At 33.7% G+C, this 15,605-nt stretch overlaps 2 protein-coding genes across 5 annotated transcripts; one reads left to right on the top strand and one right to left on the bottom strand.

Moving 5' to 3' along the window:
- Positions 1-3,305: 3,305 nt before the first annotated feature.
- On the top strand, positions 3,306-5,141 carry LOC127075177 (phosphatidylinositol N-acetylglucosaminyltransferase subunit C). Its single transcript, XM_051016656.1, has 2 exons — positions 3,306-3,493; positions 3,902-5,141. The coding sequence occupies exon 2, from the start codon at positions 4,045-4,047 to the stop codon at positions 4,957-4,959; it is 915 nt and encodes a 304-aa protein (XP_050872613.1). The 5' UTR covers positions 3,306-3,493; positions 3,902-4,044; the 3' UTR covers positions 4,960-5,141.
- Positions 5,142-6,048: 907 nt separating this feature from the next.
- Positions 6,049-11,925, bottom strand: LOC127075176 (disease resistance protein RPV1). Of its 4 annotated transcripts, none has more exons than XM_051016654.1 (6): positions 11,745-11,925; positions 11,177-11,671; positions 9,970-11,092; positions 9,109-9,414; positions 7,181-8,764; positions 6,049-6,784 (listed from the first exon to the last, which is right to left on the bottom strand). In XM_051016654.1, the coding sequence occupies exons 2-6, from the start codon at positions 11,647-11,649 to the stop codon at positions 6,101-6,103; spliced, it is 4,170 nt and encodes a 1,389-aa protein (XP_050872611.1). In that variant the 5' UTR covers positions 11,650-11,671; positions 11,745-11,925; the 3' UTR covers positions 6,049-6,100. The 4 variants fall into 4 exon arrangements, with proteins under 4 accessions (XP_050872611.1, XP_050872610.1, XP_050872609.1 ...); XM_051016653.1 differs by having other exon boundaries at positions 11,782-11,925; XM_051016652.1 differs by having other exon boundaries at positions 11,177-11,925.
- Between the last annotated feature and the right edge of the window lie 3,680 nt (positions 11,926-15,605).

The raw sequence follows: 15,605 nt of genomic DNA, 5'->3' as shown, positions 1-15,605 counted from the left end.
AGGAAGGCATGCCAATGATGTTGTGTTGTTTAAATCTAGACAATTAGTGTTGTTGTCAGTTGATTCCTCCTTTTCAATCAGTATTTTTGTTTGTTTGTTTGAAGTTAACACATTTTTCTTCTTTGCTTGCTTTGCTTTCTTCCATTAAGGAAATAACTTCCATTAGTTCAATCATAGGTTTATGGATAGGGCTATACGTGCTCATGTTAAGCTTATTTATGGGAATATTGCTGAATTTTCTGTCCTCGATAGATATGTGTTTCCTTCCAGGATGAGTAGCTTTGAGCCATGTGCCTAGAGGGTTGACCTCTATTATGCTATGGACCGGTGCAACGGTTTTGTTACAATACTCATCACTATGGCCCATTTTCCCATAATAGAAGCAAAGAGGGGTAATTTTTCATATCTAAAGTCTATCCAGGTTATGCCATTGTTTTTGCTACCAATGTACATTCCTGGGCATATAGGGGACTGCCTTTTTAGGTAGATTCTAGCCTTGACAACCATGGTCTTGTCAGGAATGTCATAGAGCCATGTTTTAATAACTTCTCATATCCCCCCAGTTTCTCCCCCATCAGAGTAGTTTTAGCATTTGTGGGAAGCCCCATTATTTAAACCCATATCGGGGCTTTTGAAAAACCCATCTTGTTGATTGCACTTCCGCCATCCCACTCCTGCATGATTATCCACGAATTTCTGAATAACCATGGATCTCCTTTGAAAATTCTTTTGTGATCTTCAACTTTCTCCATAGTGAACTGAAAGATATCAGATTCTATTTCTTGGACAAGGAGATTCTTTGGGTTACACCAGATGCCAGATAGGGCTGTTTGTAGCGATTTTTTGTGGATATGATTTTGTGTAATGATTTTGCCAAGGATACTTATTCTTGGTTCCAATGATTCTTGAATTTCCTCTACTTCATAGTAAAAGAATCCCGGGCTTGAGGCCTCTACTTGATTGTCTTGTTCCCTTTGATCTCTATTGCAATCTAGATTAGATGTTGGGCTGGTATTGATAGTGCTTGCCATGCTTTTTTTCCTTGTATTGTTATAGTAAGGTTTTGACTATTGTTTTGTTGTTGATCATTTCTTTTCACAAGGACCAATTGTCGAGCAGTGTCTGTGCTTGTTCCTACATGTTCCATGGTAGCACAAATCAAGAAGGAACTTGTGGAACTCAAGGACGAAAAAGCAAGAAGGAGACGAACGTGTGGTGTGAAGGGCCACTAAAGAAAGGAAAACGGGAAGAAAAGAAAACGGGAAGGATCAAGGGCTAGAACAAAAACGGAAAGATTACTTAGTATTTTTATAATACGAAAAATACCCTTTTTGCTCCCTCAACTATACCCTTGACTTCAGATTGATCCCTTAATTTTTTTCGTGTCTGATTGGTCTCTTAACTCTTTAAAGTGTAACATGTTAGTCCTTTTTGTCTAATTAGCGACAAATTTAGCGACTGTTTTTTGAAAAATTTCGTCGCTAATTAGACGAAAACGACTAACATGGTACGTTTTGAAGTGTTAAGGACCAATCTGACACGAAAAAAAAAATTAAGGAACCAATCTGAATCCAAATGTATAGTTAAGGAAGCAAAAATGATATTTTGCCTTTATAATATAATAAAAAAAATATTTGCAATTTGAATATTTAAAAAATCGATCCAAATCAAACAATATGAAATTGAATTAGATTAGATCAATTTTTTTAACCAATCATCAAAAATCAAATCAAACCGCAAGTAAAATATTTTTTAGATCAAATGATATTTACGTCAAAACCGATTCAAACTGCACCATGAATCCCCCTAAATAGAGTTATAGAAATCAATATGATTTAATACAAAATGTGCATTATGAAAGAGTGAGATAATTAAAATAAAAAAGATAATTCAAATGTTTAAAATATATTTTTTCTTATATGACAAATAAATTATTAATTTCGGTCTTAAATATAAACAATAACAATAATATCTTAAATATGATCAAAAATCATTTATATTTATTAAATTCAATGTCATTATTTCAAATATATCTCTAATTTTTTTCTTCATATTTTTATATTTTAAACAATTTTTAATATAAAAAATTGAGGTAAAATTAGAAAAAATGCTAAAATTTAATGCATTTAAACATTTTTTTAAAGGATGGATTTTTTTTTTTAAATTTATATATATATATATATATATATATATATATATAGAGAGAGAGAGAGAGAGAGGAGAGAGAGAGAGGAGAGAGAGAGAGAGAGAGAGAGAGAGAGAGAGAGAGAGAGAGAGAGAGAGAGAGAGAGAGAGAGAGAGAGAGAGAGAGAGAAGAGAGAGAGAGAGAGAGAGAGAGAGAGAGAGAGATTACTATACATTGTCTGTAAAAAGTTTTACACTGTCGATTCATCATCATCATCCGTTTGTATTACTTTGTAGATTTTTGAAATAAAAATCAAATTTTCATTAATATACGACGTCTATAATTAACTGCTACGGAGTAAAATCTCTTTAATCACTATCATATATATATATATATTATATATATATATATATATATATATATATATATATATATATGAGAAATAAACGCAATTAGATTGATTTAGTGGTGTAAAAATATATATATATATATATATATATTATATATATATATATATAATATACTATATATATATATATATTATATATATATATATATATATATATATATATATTATATATATATATATAATCTAATATATATATATATATATATATCTATTATATATATATATATATTATATATATATATATATATATATATATATATATATATATTATATATTATATATTATATATATATATATATGAGAAAAAAAATAAAAATAAAAAATATATTTTTACAATGTCTACCAATCAAAAATGTATATCCTACCAAATTATATATTTAGTTTTAAAAAATCATACCAAATTATATATTTAATTTTAAAAAATCACACCAAATTATATATTTAATTTTTAAAAATCATGTTTTAGATAATGGTGTAAAAGTAGTTTACGGTACTATTTTTAATCTAAAAAAAATAAAGAAAAAGAGAAGTAAATAAGAAATATAATATATATTAATATGTTATTTACTATAAAATAGATATGAGAGAAATTGATAAGAAATAATAGTAATTATTTTTAAAAATATTGAATTATTCTGAAACAGGTAAATTTCATTAACTCTAACTTTCTAGCACTTTAATTAACTGGATTAGTTTAAACTATGATTTATTTAAACGATCTTTAAATGTTATTAAAATTAATCTCTAGACTTAATTTAATTAAAAATTAATATGAGAAAATAAATTAAATCAACCCACACAACAATTTATTGTTTTGTTTTAAGAAATCAATTCTTGCACGCCATTCCCACAAATTTAGTGACTCGCCAGATTTATCCGTTACACTTCTCCACCGTGTCACAGCTTAACCGTCGGAAACTGTAGTTGCTGCTCTTCTCAAAACTGTATCAGACTATCAGGTTTTTTGTTTTTCCTTTCTCTATTTAGGGTTTTGAATTCTCTTATTCATGATTGGGTTTTGAATTCTGTTATTCTCTTATTCATGATTGGGTTTTGTAAAGCTTTAATTTCAATTAGTTGCTGACAATCTGTGATTTAAAATTGAGATATCCGAGTTAGCTGTTCTGTTGTTCGCTCCTTAGACTTAATCCTAATTTTGTAATCTTTGTTTCTTATGGTCTCATTTCCTCTTTGAAGTGATTCATTTTTATGATATAGTTTTTTTTTGGTTGATTCAATTCCACTTTTCATGTTAGGACAGAAAAATTGTCTCTATCAAAAGCTTGATTCTGTTAGGTGTAATCTTTGCTACTTCATATTGTCTTGGATTTACTTTTTCCCTCTTTTTATGTTATTTTATTTTTCAGAGCTTGGAGATGGATTTGATCTAAATATACATGATTGGAAGACAATGGAATGTGCAAGATTTGATGCTGTAAAGGACAATTAGGTCTAAACATATAATAAACTTGATCCTGCGATTGCATCCGGAATTAAATAATACATTTCAATGGATCTTGGCTTGGGTGGTAGCAACTCTTCTCCGCCTCGGCCCAAATGGAGAAAAGTGGCCTATGGCGGTATGCAACCTGGATATAATGACAATCATACCGATGAAACATTCCTTGAAGGAATGGTCATGAATGCCAGTGTTGTAAAAAGGGACATGCTAAAGGTGATGCTTGACTCAGTTTCCATTTCCGAATATTTATGCATTGTTGCTCTTGTTGTCTTGGTCTGGACGTATACACTTTCGTCCTCTCTTGATGAAAATTCTCTCTTGTTAATTGATCTAAGTCTTCTTGTTTCCGGTTTTCTAATTCTCCTTTTTACTCAAGAAATGCTTTCACTTACTCTTCTCCTTCATTATGCCCTTAATATCTCATTTTTTATAACCGGTTTATATGTTTTGGCTCCTATCTATCAAACTCTTACAAGGTCCATCAGTTCTGATTCCATTTGGGCAGTAACTGTATCGCTTCTCATACTTCACCTTTTCCTGCACGACTATTCAGAATCCACTGTCAAAGCCCCAGGGGTTCTGAAGAATCCTGCATTAACCAGTTGTATATCCGTAAATGCTTCTGTAGTCGCCTCCGTTTTTATTGCTTCTCGTCTTCCATCAAGACTACATGTGTTTGCCATCATGTTATTCTCGTTACAGGTTTTCCTTTTTGCTCCACTGGTTACATACTGTATTAAAAAATATTCCTTTTGCTTGCACCTATGCTTTTCTATTAGTTTGATGGTCCTGACATTAAGTTTTGTGTACACACTGCATCGATTTCTATTTGTGTTGCTACTTAGTTTGTTGGTTTTTGTGAACTTGGTATGTCCTTATTGGCTTATAAGGATTCAGGAGTACAAGTTTGAAATCAATGGACCTTGGGATGAGGCTAAGCTTTGTTTTGATATTACAGACTGAAATCAGAACATGCTATTCAATGTTGTCACATTCAAATTAACAGTTAAAGGATACAGAGAAGAAAACAGTACAAATTATTGTCAACAACTCTTTCAAGCAATCAACAACCTTCAATGGGGGGAATGTTGGCACATAAGGATTATTGTAACAGAAATGGTTCAATAAATATGGAGTTGAAGTCATCATATCTTGTTATTATAATTACTGAAGATCACATATCTTGTTATTATAATTACTGAAGATCACATAAAATTTTGGGAATTTTAGTTTTATTGGTTTCTCTCCCAAGTAACGTGCATCACATCCAAGGTTTTCAAAATTAATTTCTTCAAAGTCGGATAAAATGAAGCTAAATCAAGTTAAATTCAGATCTTATTTTACTTGAATTCATCTCCAATTTTACTCTTATTTTACTTCACAATCGATTTAACTCAAAATTTATACTTAAAAATGTGAAACCAGTTAGTTTTAACAACATCTTTTACATTCCATTTAAAAGCAGTATCACAAAATGTTTATGAACCTTCATCAAACATGTGAAGGAGTAGAACATGACTTGAGGGAAACACTAGAACATGATTGACAACATAGCTAGTTTTGATTCTTGTATTGCAATTGAGTCAAGCTTTTCGAACTGTAGATCTAAAAATTAGCTGATGTTAGAAAGGTCTCGAGAAGGTAACTTATTCTCAATCCAGGATTACTAAATATATATTTTTCTCTTAAGGTAATATACAATAGCAAATCTTAATGAGCAAATGTTGTTCAATCAAGCATTATTTGATGCTTGTACAAGTCAATCTCTTCTTTCAGGAGGAGCTAACCTGCCACCCCCAATTAAATCCGACACTTTTACATTTTCAATAGTTCTTTCTAAATTTCTGATAATAGATCAAATTTTCGGTATGAAATTTTTGTATATTTTATCAAAAATTTCGAAAAGTTACGTAGTTTATCAGAAATTTCCGATAGTGTAAATTTTTTTTCAAAAAGTTCGATATTTTTTACTGGAAATTTCAAAAAAAAATTGATATTTTTTCGAAATTTTCTATGACACAATAGAAAATTCTAATTTTTTTTAGAAAGACATAAAAGGTAATAGCAGATGTATTGTGGGAGTATTAGATTCAAGGAGGAGGTATCAAGTTAAATGCTCTTCTTGATCACTTGACATACACCTCAACCAAAACCAACCCAACAGCACAAAGAATAGATTAAACAGGAAGAGAACAATGGAATTGCCTTTGACACCAAGTAATCTAGTTCGAGGCTCTTCTTTTTCATGCTGCAATTCATCTTCACTCTCAGTGGCAACAATACCTTCATCACAAGTGTTAAAAAATTTGGCCATCCTTTCTGAGATAGATTGTAAGCCTTTGTCCAACGACTCTTCGTCTCCCTCATAATCATCGTCCCCTTCAAAGATTAAATGAATTCCACATTTTATCAATTCCAACCTCTCATCAAAAGGAGGACTCCTCTTTGTCACACTAACTGTATCAGCATCTTTTAAAAAGGCTACCAATGGATGGTAATCATGAAACCTTTGCAAGTGTATGTGTGGTTCATCTGTCCTTGGCACTCCCCATATGTTTAGCCCTGCACTAAAAATTTGTTTGCCTGATTTGACAACATTTGCTTGAACATCAACCACTCCTGGTGTTTGAATATTCTTATTGTTATGGTTAATTGAGAAAATAACACCTACAACTACACTTGTTAGCTCAAGATTTTTGCGCTTGGAAAAGCTGACAGTTTCTCCAGAAAACCATTCAGGTAACTTGGTTCCTGGCATGCCTAAGTTCTGAAGATTTCTCAGTGCAACCTGTCATAAATATAAGCAACGACATGAAATTAAAGGGTTCCTTTACTTTTGGTGTTTCTAGTTTCTATTTCCACTAATAAGATAAAAATTAGATAAGACATTATGGGAAGTTTTTGAAAATGTATTTTAAAACTAGATTGAATATATTTTTAAATTTTCGAAAGAAAAGAAAACGTAAGTTTTAGTGTTTCTGGAAATGCCTTCTCTCTATTTACACCTAAAAAGAAAAATTTATAACAAAATCTCATTCCACTCATCCATATAAGGAAGATGCAAATTGTAATTGAAATAGAAAAATGAAAATATTCAGAGTAAACAGGCCCTTAGTTCTGATTTTTCTTCATTTTTATTATTCATTGAATCGAGATTTATAGGCAAAGAGAAGGAGATAACAACCTTTGAAAGACTTTTGCGTGCTTTGGAGGAGCATGCACTGCAACCACTAAGGAACAATCTTCTCAAGGACTTCAAGCATTCAAGACCTGGAATATCTACCACTTTCCCACAGTTTGTGAGTTTCAACTCTTCCAAACTCTCTAAATTTGATATGTCGTGTATAGTTTCTAATGCGTAGCAATTATCAGCGTTTAGCTCGATCAAGCTTGAAGGAAGTGAGGGGAGGGAAGTTAGCTCCGTACAATTTTGCAGTTCGAGTTTCTTGAGAAAGGAAAGACCTTTCAAACTGGAAGGAAGGCTGTGGAAATTGTTGTGGCCCAATTTTAAAGTCTCTATTAATGATAGCTTCTCGAATTCATCAGGAATTTTACCAGACAAACCCCAGGCACGGGCATCGAACTCATATAGCAGGGTCAGTTTACAGAAAGAAGGCGGTATCACAAAAGAGCCAGTGTTCTCCAGAGATATGGGAACTAAATTAGGCTTCTTTGCCATTCTCAATGATCTCAAGCTTGAGAGCGTATCGAAACTTTCAGGCAAGTCTGACATAGCTGTTTCCTCCATCTTTAAGTGACATAGAGATTTCAAGTTTCCTATAGAAGCCGGGAGCTGTTTAAGCATTCTACATTTGTTCAATGTTAAGGTAACAAGATTTTCCAATGATCCAATTGATGCCGGTAATTCTTTGATATTTCCATTGAAAATGTTGAGTGTAGTAAGAGATCCTAGGAGGCCAATGGATTCTGGTAATGATTCAAGATTGTTGCAATTCCCAATATCAAGCTTCCTTAGCTGTTTCATGTCTCCAATTTGATCTGGAAGATATCTGATAGGTGTTCTATCTAATTCAAGTTCAATAATTGAGGCCAGAGTTTTAATTGAGTCAGGCAATTTACAGAGATGTTTACTGTTTCCAACTGATAACGTCCTCAGATAGGATAAAGAACCAATGGTGGAAGGGAGTTCTTTAATTCCGCTGTTGTAAGCCAAAAGCTCTGTCAACGATATGAGATTTCCAACAGAATCTGGCAATTGAGTGAGAGATGCACACGAAATCAAACTTAACTTCTCGAGATTTTTCAAGGATCCTACAGTTTCGGGTAATTCTTGTAAACCTAATTTATTAAGAGATAATTCTTGCAAAGAACATAGTTTTCCAATGCAGTTTGGCAGTCTTCTCAAATATGAGCAACTGTCTAAAACAAGTCGTTCGAGTTTGGTCAAGCGAAAAATGGACTCGGGCAACTTTACTATAGCAGTGTCATCAGCCTCAAGTGTTTTCAGTGATTTAAGCATGCCTATGCTTTCTGGTAATACTTTTAACTTGGTGCAATTAGAAAGAATAAGGCTCTCCAGATGTTTCAGCCCAGATACATCACTGGGAAGCTCAGTGATGTTTTCACAACGCCTCAAGTTCAAATTACGCAAGGTAGTCAAACTGCCAACTGATTCATGAATCCTTTTTAGACTAATGCAGCTATCCAACATTATTTTCTCCAGCCTGAGACACCTAGATAAATCAGGGATAGCAGCAAGTCGGTAGCAGTCGGAGAGTTTAATGACCATTAGGTTCTCTGGTACCTGCTATACAATGTGATGTTATGTTATAAGATGTTATATTTGTAAAAGTTATAAGGTTTCAGTCCTTTACAAACATAGCAAAGCGAAAGAAGGAACATAAACCGATATATATTTTTGTGTAAAAAATCCTAGCAATGAAACTTAATTCTAGAGTGTCGTATTTGTTGCATGCAATAGACCATTAATATCCTTATTTATTTTATTCTTGTACTACTCTTATTTCAATAACTCGTTTAACAAATGTCTCTATTCACTAACAAAAATAATTGTGAAAAAGGTTGCAAATGCAATCTCCAAAGTTTGTTCATTTGTGATTGAATTATGCATAAAATAGCTAAAGCATGTACCTTGTTGTGACTTTCCAATCCCCTCAAGCTTTTAATTTTCTCGGCATTTGAGAGATCAAGGACAGTCAGCTCACGTGGTAATGTGTCCAAAGGAATGCATTCCAAAGGACATCCTTGCCATTGTAGCCATTTCAGTTCATCTGGAAGAAACTTTCCTTCCAAACTCAGATTATTGATCTGAAGCAATCTTAAGGTAACCATTGGTTCAAAGGATTTTGTATCAAGTATAACCTCGTTAAATTTCTCTGCTACAATTATTGATCGTTTCTTGAAGTCTAGTACAATTCCTTGTATGCATCTTGTTCCCTACATAAAAAAAATGACAGCTGAATATCATCGAGGATTATTATTACAAGATTCATGAAACACACACTGACATGTATGTATGATAAATAAGGATCATGTACAGTTAGCTCCTTCTTTGGCGAAAATCATAGACGGATAAAATCAAATTGAACCAATCATGTTTGTTGGTTGGCTCTCGGGGATGCAACCTTTCGTCATGAAAATAATCATTTTCCAAAAACAAAACAATAAAATATTCAAACAGATAGAAGTATTTGTAATCTTATGAAAATTGACACATCTGAATTGTTTTAATATATAAAACAGCATGCAGTTTTATATATTCTCGAAAAGAGATCACGTTAACTAAACCCAACAAAGTTAGTAATATTATTAACTAGTCTCTTGTTTCTGTAATATTAAAATTTGGTCTTAAATGCCAACTTTGTCTGCTAGTGTTATTATTTTATCTTACTGCTAGCAGCACCAGCATAAAATATTAATGAAAGTTTTTGACACTTTTTGGTTAACTATATTTTAAGCTTTGCAGCTTAAAGTCTCTTCAGAATCTTTTACCTTGTTACTCTTCAAAACGGACATGATTTCCGCACGATCCCACAATCTAGTACGCATCCCGGGATCAACATGGTTTTCATCCATAACAATCTGCCTTCCCATATCTCTAATTTGATCATGCATCCACAAGGTGTTGTCATGTCTTATTTTGATTAAGCATTTCTGTACAAGTATCGTCATAGCTATCTCTCCTCTAAAACCACAGCCTCTCAATATATCAATCACATCACCGCGCTTCATTTCCGTTTGAAGAAAGAAACAGGCAATATCAAGGAATATACACTTCTCTTGTTCATCCAACCCATCATAACTTATCTTCAACACATCGTGAAGATTCCCGGGCCGAATCGTTCTCAGCTTCTCGATAGCATCCTCCCATTCCTCCACCCTCCTTCTCTCGCACAGAAAGCAACCGAACACTTCCAAAGCCAATGGCATTCTTCCGGTAAGAGACACGATTTTCTCTGAAAGATCCAGAAAAGCTGGCGGAGGGTCCTTTTTCTTCAAAGCATGGTAACTGAATAACTGTAGAGCTTCTTCATCATTCAATTCTCTGACTTCATACAACAGATTGACATGTTTTTCAGGCAAAGCAGTTGTGTCCCTTGTTGTAATTATGATACAGCTTCCTTTGTAAAACCATTCCCTTTTACCAATCAAAGTATCAAGCTGGTTTACATTATCAACATCATCCAACACTAGCAGAACCCGATTCTCATGAACTATTCTTTTGATAGTAGAAATACCAGCATTGACATCACCCATAAAACTCCGAGTCCCTTTTTGAGAAGAAAGATCTTTAATGATATTGCTTTGAAGAGAAAGCAAACCATCCTCTTTAGACGAGGAGTGTCTCACATTTGGAACGAAGCATCTACGCTCAAAACAACCAACGAGACTATTGAAAAGTGTCTTGGCGAGTGTTGTCTTACCAACACCACCCATCCCATACAACCCTAAAACCTTGACAGTGTTGGATTGAAGTTGTAACAGATCCATCACGTTGTCAACACGTTTATTGAGTCCAACTAGAAAGTCAGCGACAAGCATTGGAGTATTACTCAACTCCTTCAAAACCCTTTTCACCAAAAGGCGTATCAGTTTCTCATGCCCGCCTTCGTAACTAAGAAACAAAAACAAAAGGAAAAGAAGAATCAGTAAGCTGAAGAAATCAGTAAGATTTTATGATTCTACAAAATTGAGAAACCTGTTTGTGAAAACAAAGCCAGCAAGTCCACCAAGTTGTTTCATAGCATCTCTCCACTTGGAAACCTTAAGATTATCAAACCTGTTTTCAAGATCAGTAAAACCTTTTTCAAAAGGAGTGGACTGTTTACGAACATGAGAAGGATCAACTTCGTAGAAAACGGGAATAACAAGCCTCTTAGATTCAAAAATCCTGACAAGTTCATCAAGACACCAATGAGAGTCAGCGTAATTAGTAGAGATAATAACAATGGAGGCAGCAGAGTCATCAATGGCTTGAAGAAGTGTGGTATCTATGCGATCCCCACGGTCCAAACCCTCGTCGTCCATGAAAACACGAACTCCTTCACTGTGGAGAGATTCATATAGTTTTTTGGTGAAGCATTCGCGTGTATCTCCACCTCTGAAACTCAAAAACACGTCCCAACGAAGCCTGAATTCTTTTCCAGCCGGCGAAGAAGACGACAACGACATCACCTCTGAAACTCAGATACAACTGAAATAGGAAACTATATTAGTAGCGTTTACTTTACTTTGATTGACTAAAGTTCGTTTACATGCATAGTTACTATGATAGTCGATGGCATGTGGAAAATTTGAGAACACCTTCACTTTACTTCGTGGCCTCTTTCCATCCATCAATACATTGGTTGGATACAAGAAAAGCACAAATTCCAATCATAACTTGTTGAAAGAGAAGAGAGATTAATGGAAGGTGGAACCTACAAAAACACTTCATGAGAAAGCTGCCAATCGATACATTTTTGTCCTTATTTTTCTTTTCCTTTTATATATTTTTTAAATTATACCGTAGATTCTTTAATTTTCTTTTAAATGATTAATCATTTAACTTTTTTTTTTGTATTCCTACTCTTTTTATTATTATTATTTTTTTTATATTTTGAATATTTAAAAATATCGTTATATTTTTAGTTGTATATCATCATTTTCGTATCATTTAAAATAATTGCATTCATAACTAATATTTTTACTCTATTAAAAATTTGATAACGATACGCATATTTAATAACTTAAAGGATCCAATTGTTATAAAAAAATTTAAAGATCAACATGTTACAATAAAATAACTTAAAAAATCTCTGATGTAATCATCTATTTTTTCACTCTTAACTTTCATTCCTTCAAATTCTCTCATTTCTATTCTTATCATCATTTGGATTCATGCATAATAGAGAAACATAAAATAATAAAGATGAAGAATTTCTCATTTCATTCATGAAGTGAGCATTATAATTTATACATGATAGTGATGGTGCACCATATCTAAGTGTGTAGCTCATACATGAGATAATATAACTTGTATCTTAAGACTGACTAACTAACTCACCAACTAACATCTGAACTAACTTCTTATTTCTCCTCCAACTATATTACTATTATTTGATATCCCCCCACAAGTAGAAACTTCATAAATGTTTGGACATGAGAAATAAGAAGGGTTTTTCCAAAAGAGACTCGATGAAAAAATCAAATATAGGAAGAAACATGATTATACCTACCTGGAATTTTTCTCATACAATATGACAATCTATCTCTATGTGTTTGATTCTTTCATAAAAAACAGGGTTAGCAGCTAATGTGCAATTTACTTCGGTTACCGCAATAAAGAACACGAAGTTTAACATATGATACTTATAGATCACGTAACAAGTAAAAGATCCATTGAAGTTCACAAGTTGCAGATGCTAATGCCTGATATTCAGCTTCGGAGGAAGACATGGAAATTGTGTGTTGCTTTTTTGTTCTCCATGAAATAAGGGAATTTCTAATGAAAAAGTATAATCATGAATTGTATGTTGCTTATTTGATTATATTTCTTGGCAACAAACTTTGCCTTGAACCTCTCATTGCTTCCATATGAATTGTGTTTGATCTTATAGACTCATTTATAGCCTATAGGTTTGATTTTTTTTTTCAAAATAACCATTTTTTTAAAAAAACAAATCGAAAATAACCAATTATTCAAAAAAATTACCAAAATAACCGTGTTTTGAAGAGAATGCGTCAGATGAATTGGCGCATCCCCAATGCATGAAGAGGAGGCACCAATAGCATTGGCGCATGCATTGGGCTCCTCATGAGAAGGCGCCAATGCTAGTGGCGCCTATGTGTGTGCTTGATTGTGTGGGCGCCAATTCATATGGCGCCTGCTTGCATATCATTGTGGGCGTCAATCCCTCAGGCGCCCACGTGTTTTGTACAATTGATGTTCCGTCTCTATAAATACCACGCCTTGGATACAATATTTTTCACTCAAACTCATCTCCTAATACCATAATTTATCTAGTTCAACCACCATCAATTTCAATTTTCTCCGTTTCAACAATATCTGCATACATTCAGAAACGAAATGCTGATGTAATATTTTCCGCCGTTGCGGCTCCGATACAGATTTGACTTTGGAACACAGATACGTTTGAACGTCTTAATCGGACATTGTACAGTTGGTTAGAGGGAGAAATTGGAGAGGGTGAACGGATTAGAAGAATACAATGGCTTGTGTCCACGTTCAACCAAAACGGAGAAGTGCGCGAATGGGTGGATATTAAGACCGACCAAGACGCTCGTAGGATGATGCATTACATGTTCAAAATTGTTTTGATGGTTGTAATTGCATAGTTCTTGTATTGTATTTGTTATAATTATTTGTGTTACTGTTTATGTAATGATACTTTAATCACAAACATCTAATATGAAATAAATTTAGTTTTTCATATATTGCAATAGAGGTACATGTAAATTTATCTGGTTGTGCTCGTTCCAACACTAGGACAGTTATTACGATTGTGACCTGGTTGACGGCATGAACTACATAGTCTAACCATTTTGTTCGCCATATCCAATTTGGTTCGAATCCGGGTGCTGTTTAGGCGACCCTTTTTCTTCCTTCGCATAACTTCGTTGTGCCAGACGATGTCCCCTTAATATTTTGGCCAATAATCCTGTTTTGCCACTACGGAAAAACTAATTTTATAAACATTTGAAAGGCTGGCAACTTTGTAAACTTCAGATAGCAAGTAGGATGGATCCCTTTGAACCTTTGAGCATGCCGCAATGACATGGGAATAGGGGGTACGAAAGGCTTGGAACTTTCCGCAGTCGCACTAACCTCTATCTAGTTCGACTCTGTACTATCTGTAGCAAGGTATTCGTTACCATTAGAGATATTGACTAAATCCACGGTAAATCATACAAGTCGAGTCGCCACCGCACTTCTATTTATCCAAAGGAATGGTTAGAAAGTGAACAAAAACCTAAAAGTTTTATCAAATCAAAACCTAGTAAAAGAGAATCAGAGATCTGGGTAAGGGGGTTGGTTATGCAATGGGAAGGTGTTAGGCACCCAAAACATCCTAGGTACTCCTAGGGAGCCCTTTTCACACTTGTTGTAAGATTGTTTGTTTTGTGGAAAATTTTGTTTGTGTAAACATGATTGAAGAGATGAGAAGAGAATGTACAAGTTTATTTACATTTTGTGTTTGGATGGATAAACCCATTGCCTACGTACCATCTTATAAAAAGATTAGGATCAAAACCTCGTAGTTCGGGGTAAAAATCTCAAAATGAGTTGGTGCATTGATTAGTCCAAAAGCCTTAAAGTCTTTTGTTATCCAAGGGAGAAAACTCAACCAAACCACAAATCCACCATGTGAGGATATCTTCAACATGCTAGTGAGGGGTTAACCCTATAATAAGCATGGATGACTCATTGTCCATCATTAAGGATATAGGTGAGTATTACATCTACCACAAGGATAACTCAAACCTAATAGCTAAAGGTTATGAAAGATTTGATTAAGAAAGTGGCCATTGGAACCACAAAAAGACATTTGAATGGGTTATATTTACCAATTAGAAGTATGTACAAAAATGGTCAAAGTTGACTTAAAGATTCAATTCAAAATAAGTGTTATGAAAAGAAAGTTTGAAAATCAAAAGCATAAGGCTTAGGTTTCTAATGTTTAAAAACAATGGTTAAATGTTTGCACAAAGAGTTTTGGCTTGGGTTAGAGTGGAAAGAAGAAGAAGAAGGGCTAAATCCTAAACATACAAGAGGTGAGGGGAAAGAGAACAAAACCACACAAGGAGTTCCTCTCTTGAGATCATATTGATGATCCAAGTAGCTCCCATCCTTTGGAATAAGCAATCACAAAGCATAAGCAATCAAACAAGTCTCATAAGAGATCCTCAATATATCTTGTATCTTTCACTTAGGATGAACATGGCAATGGTCCTTCAATTGAGCTCATAGAATCCCTAGCACAAAAGCACACACATCAAAAGTTCCATGAAGTAAATCAAGAATGGACAAGAGTGAGTTTAGAGATTTGGTCCTTCTAACCCATCTTCTTCATTAAGGTCGATTTTCTCCAATTTTGCATAAGGAAAGTCCTAGAATCTAAGTCCAA

The sequence above is a fragment of the Lathyrus oleraceus genome, chromosome 4 (genome assembly GCF_024323335.1).
Source record: "Lathyrus oleraceus cultivar Zhongwan6 chromosome 4, CAAS_Psat_ZW6_1.0, whole genome shotgun sequence".
NCBI classification, from domain to species: domain Eukaryota; kingdom Viridiplantae; phylum Streptophyta; class Magnoliopsida; order Fabales; family Fabaceae; genus Lathyrus; species Lathyrus oleraceus.
The sequence above is the reverse complement of the archived record's forward strand: the minus strand, read 5'-3'. Positions and strand labels throughout refer to the sequence as shown.

Coding starts and splice junctions, on each gene's coding strand:
- LOC127075177 (XM_051016656.1), top strand. CDS start 4,045: ATGGATCTTGGCTTGGGTGGTAGCAACTCTTCTCCGCCTCGGCCCAAA.
- LOC127075176 (XM_051016652.1), bottom strand. CDS start 11,649: ATGTCGTTGTCGTCTTCTTCGCCGGCTGGAAAAGAATTCAGGCTTCGT. Junction 9,415..9,969: donor CCGTTTTGAAGAGTAACAAG/GTAAAAGATTCT, acceptor TTTTTTATGTAG/GGAACAAGATGCATACAAGG. Junction 6,785..7,180: donor CACGCAAAAGTCTTTCAAAG/GTTGTTATCTCC, acceptor TATTTATGACAG/GTTGCACTGAGAAATCTTCA.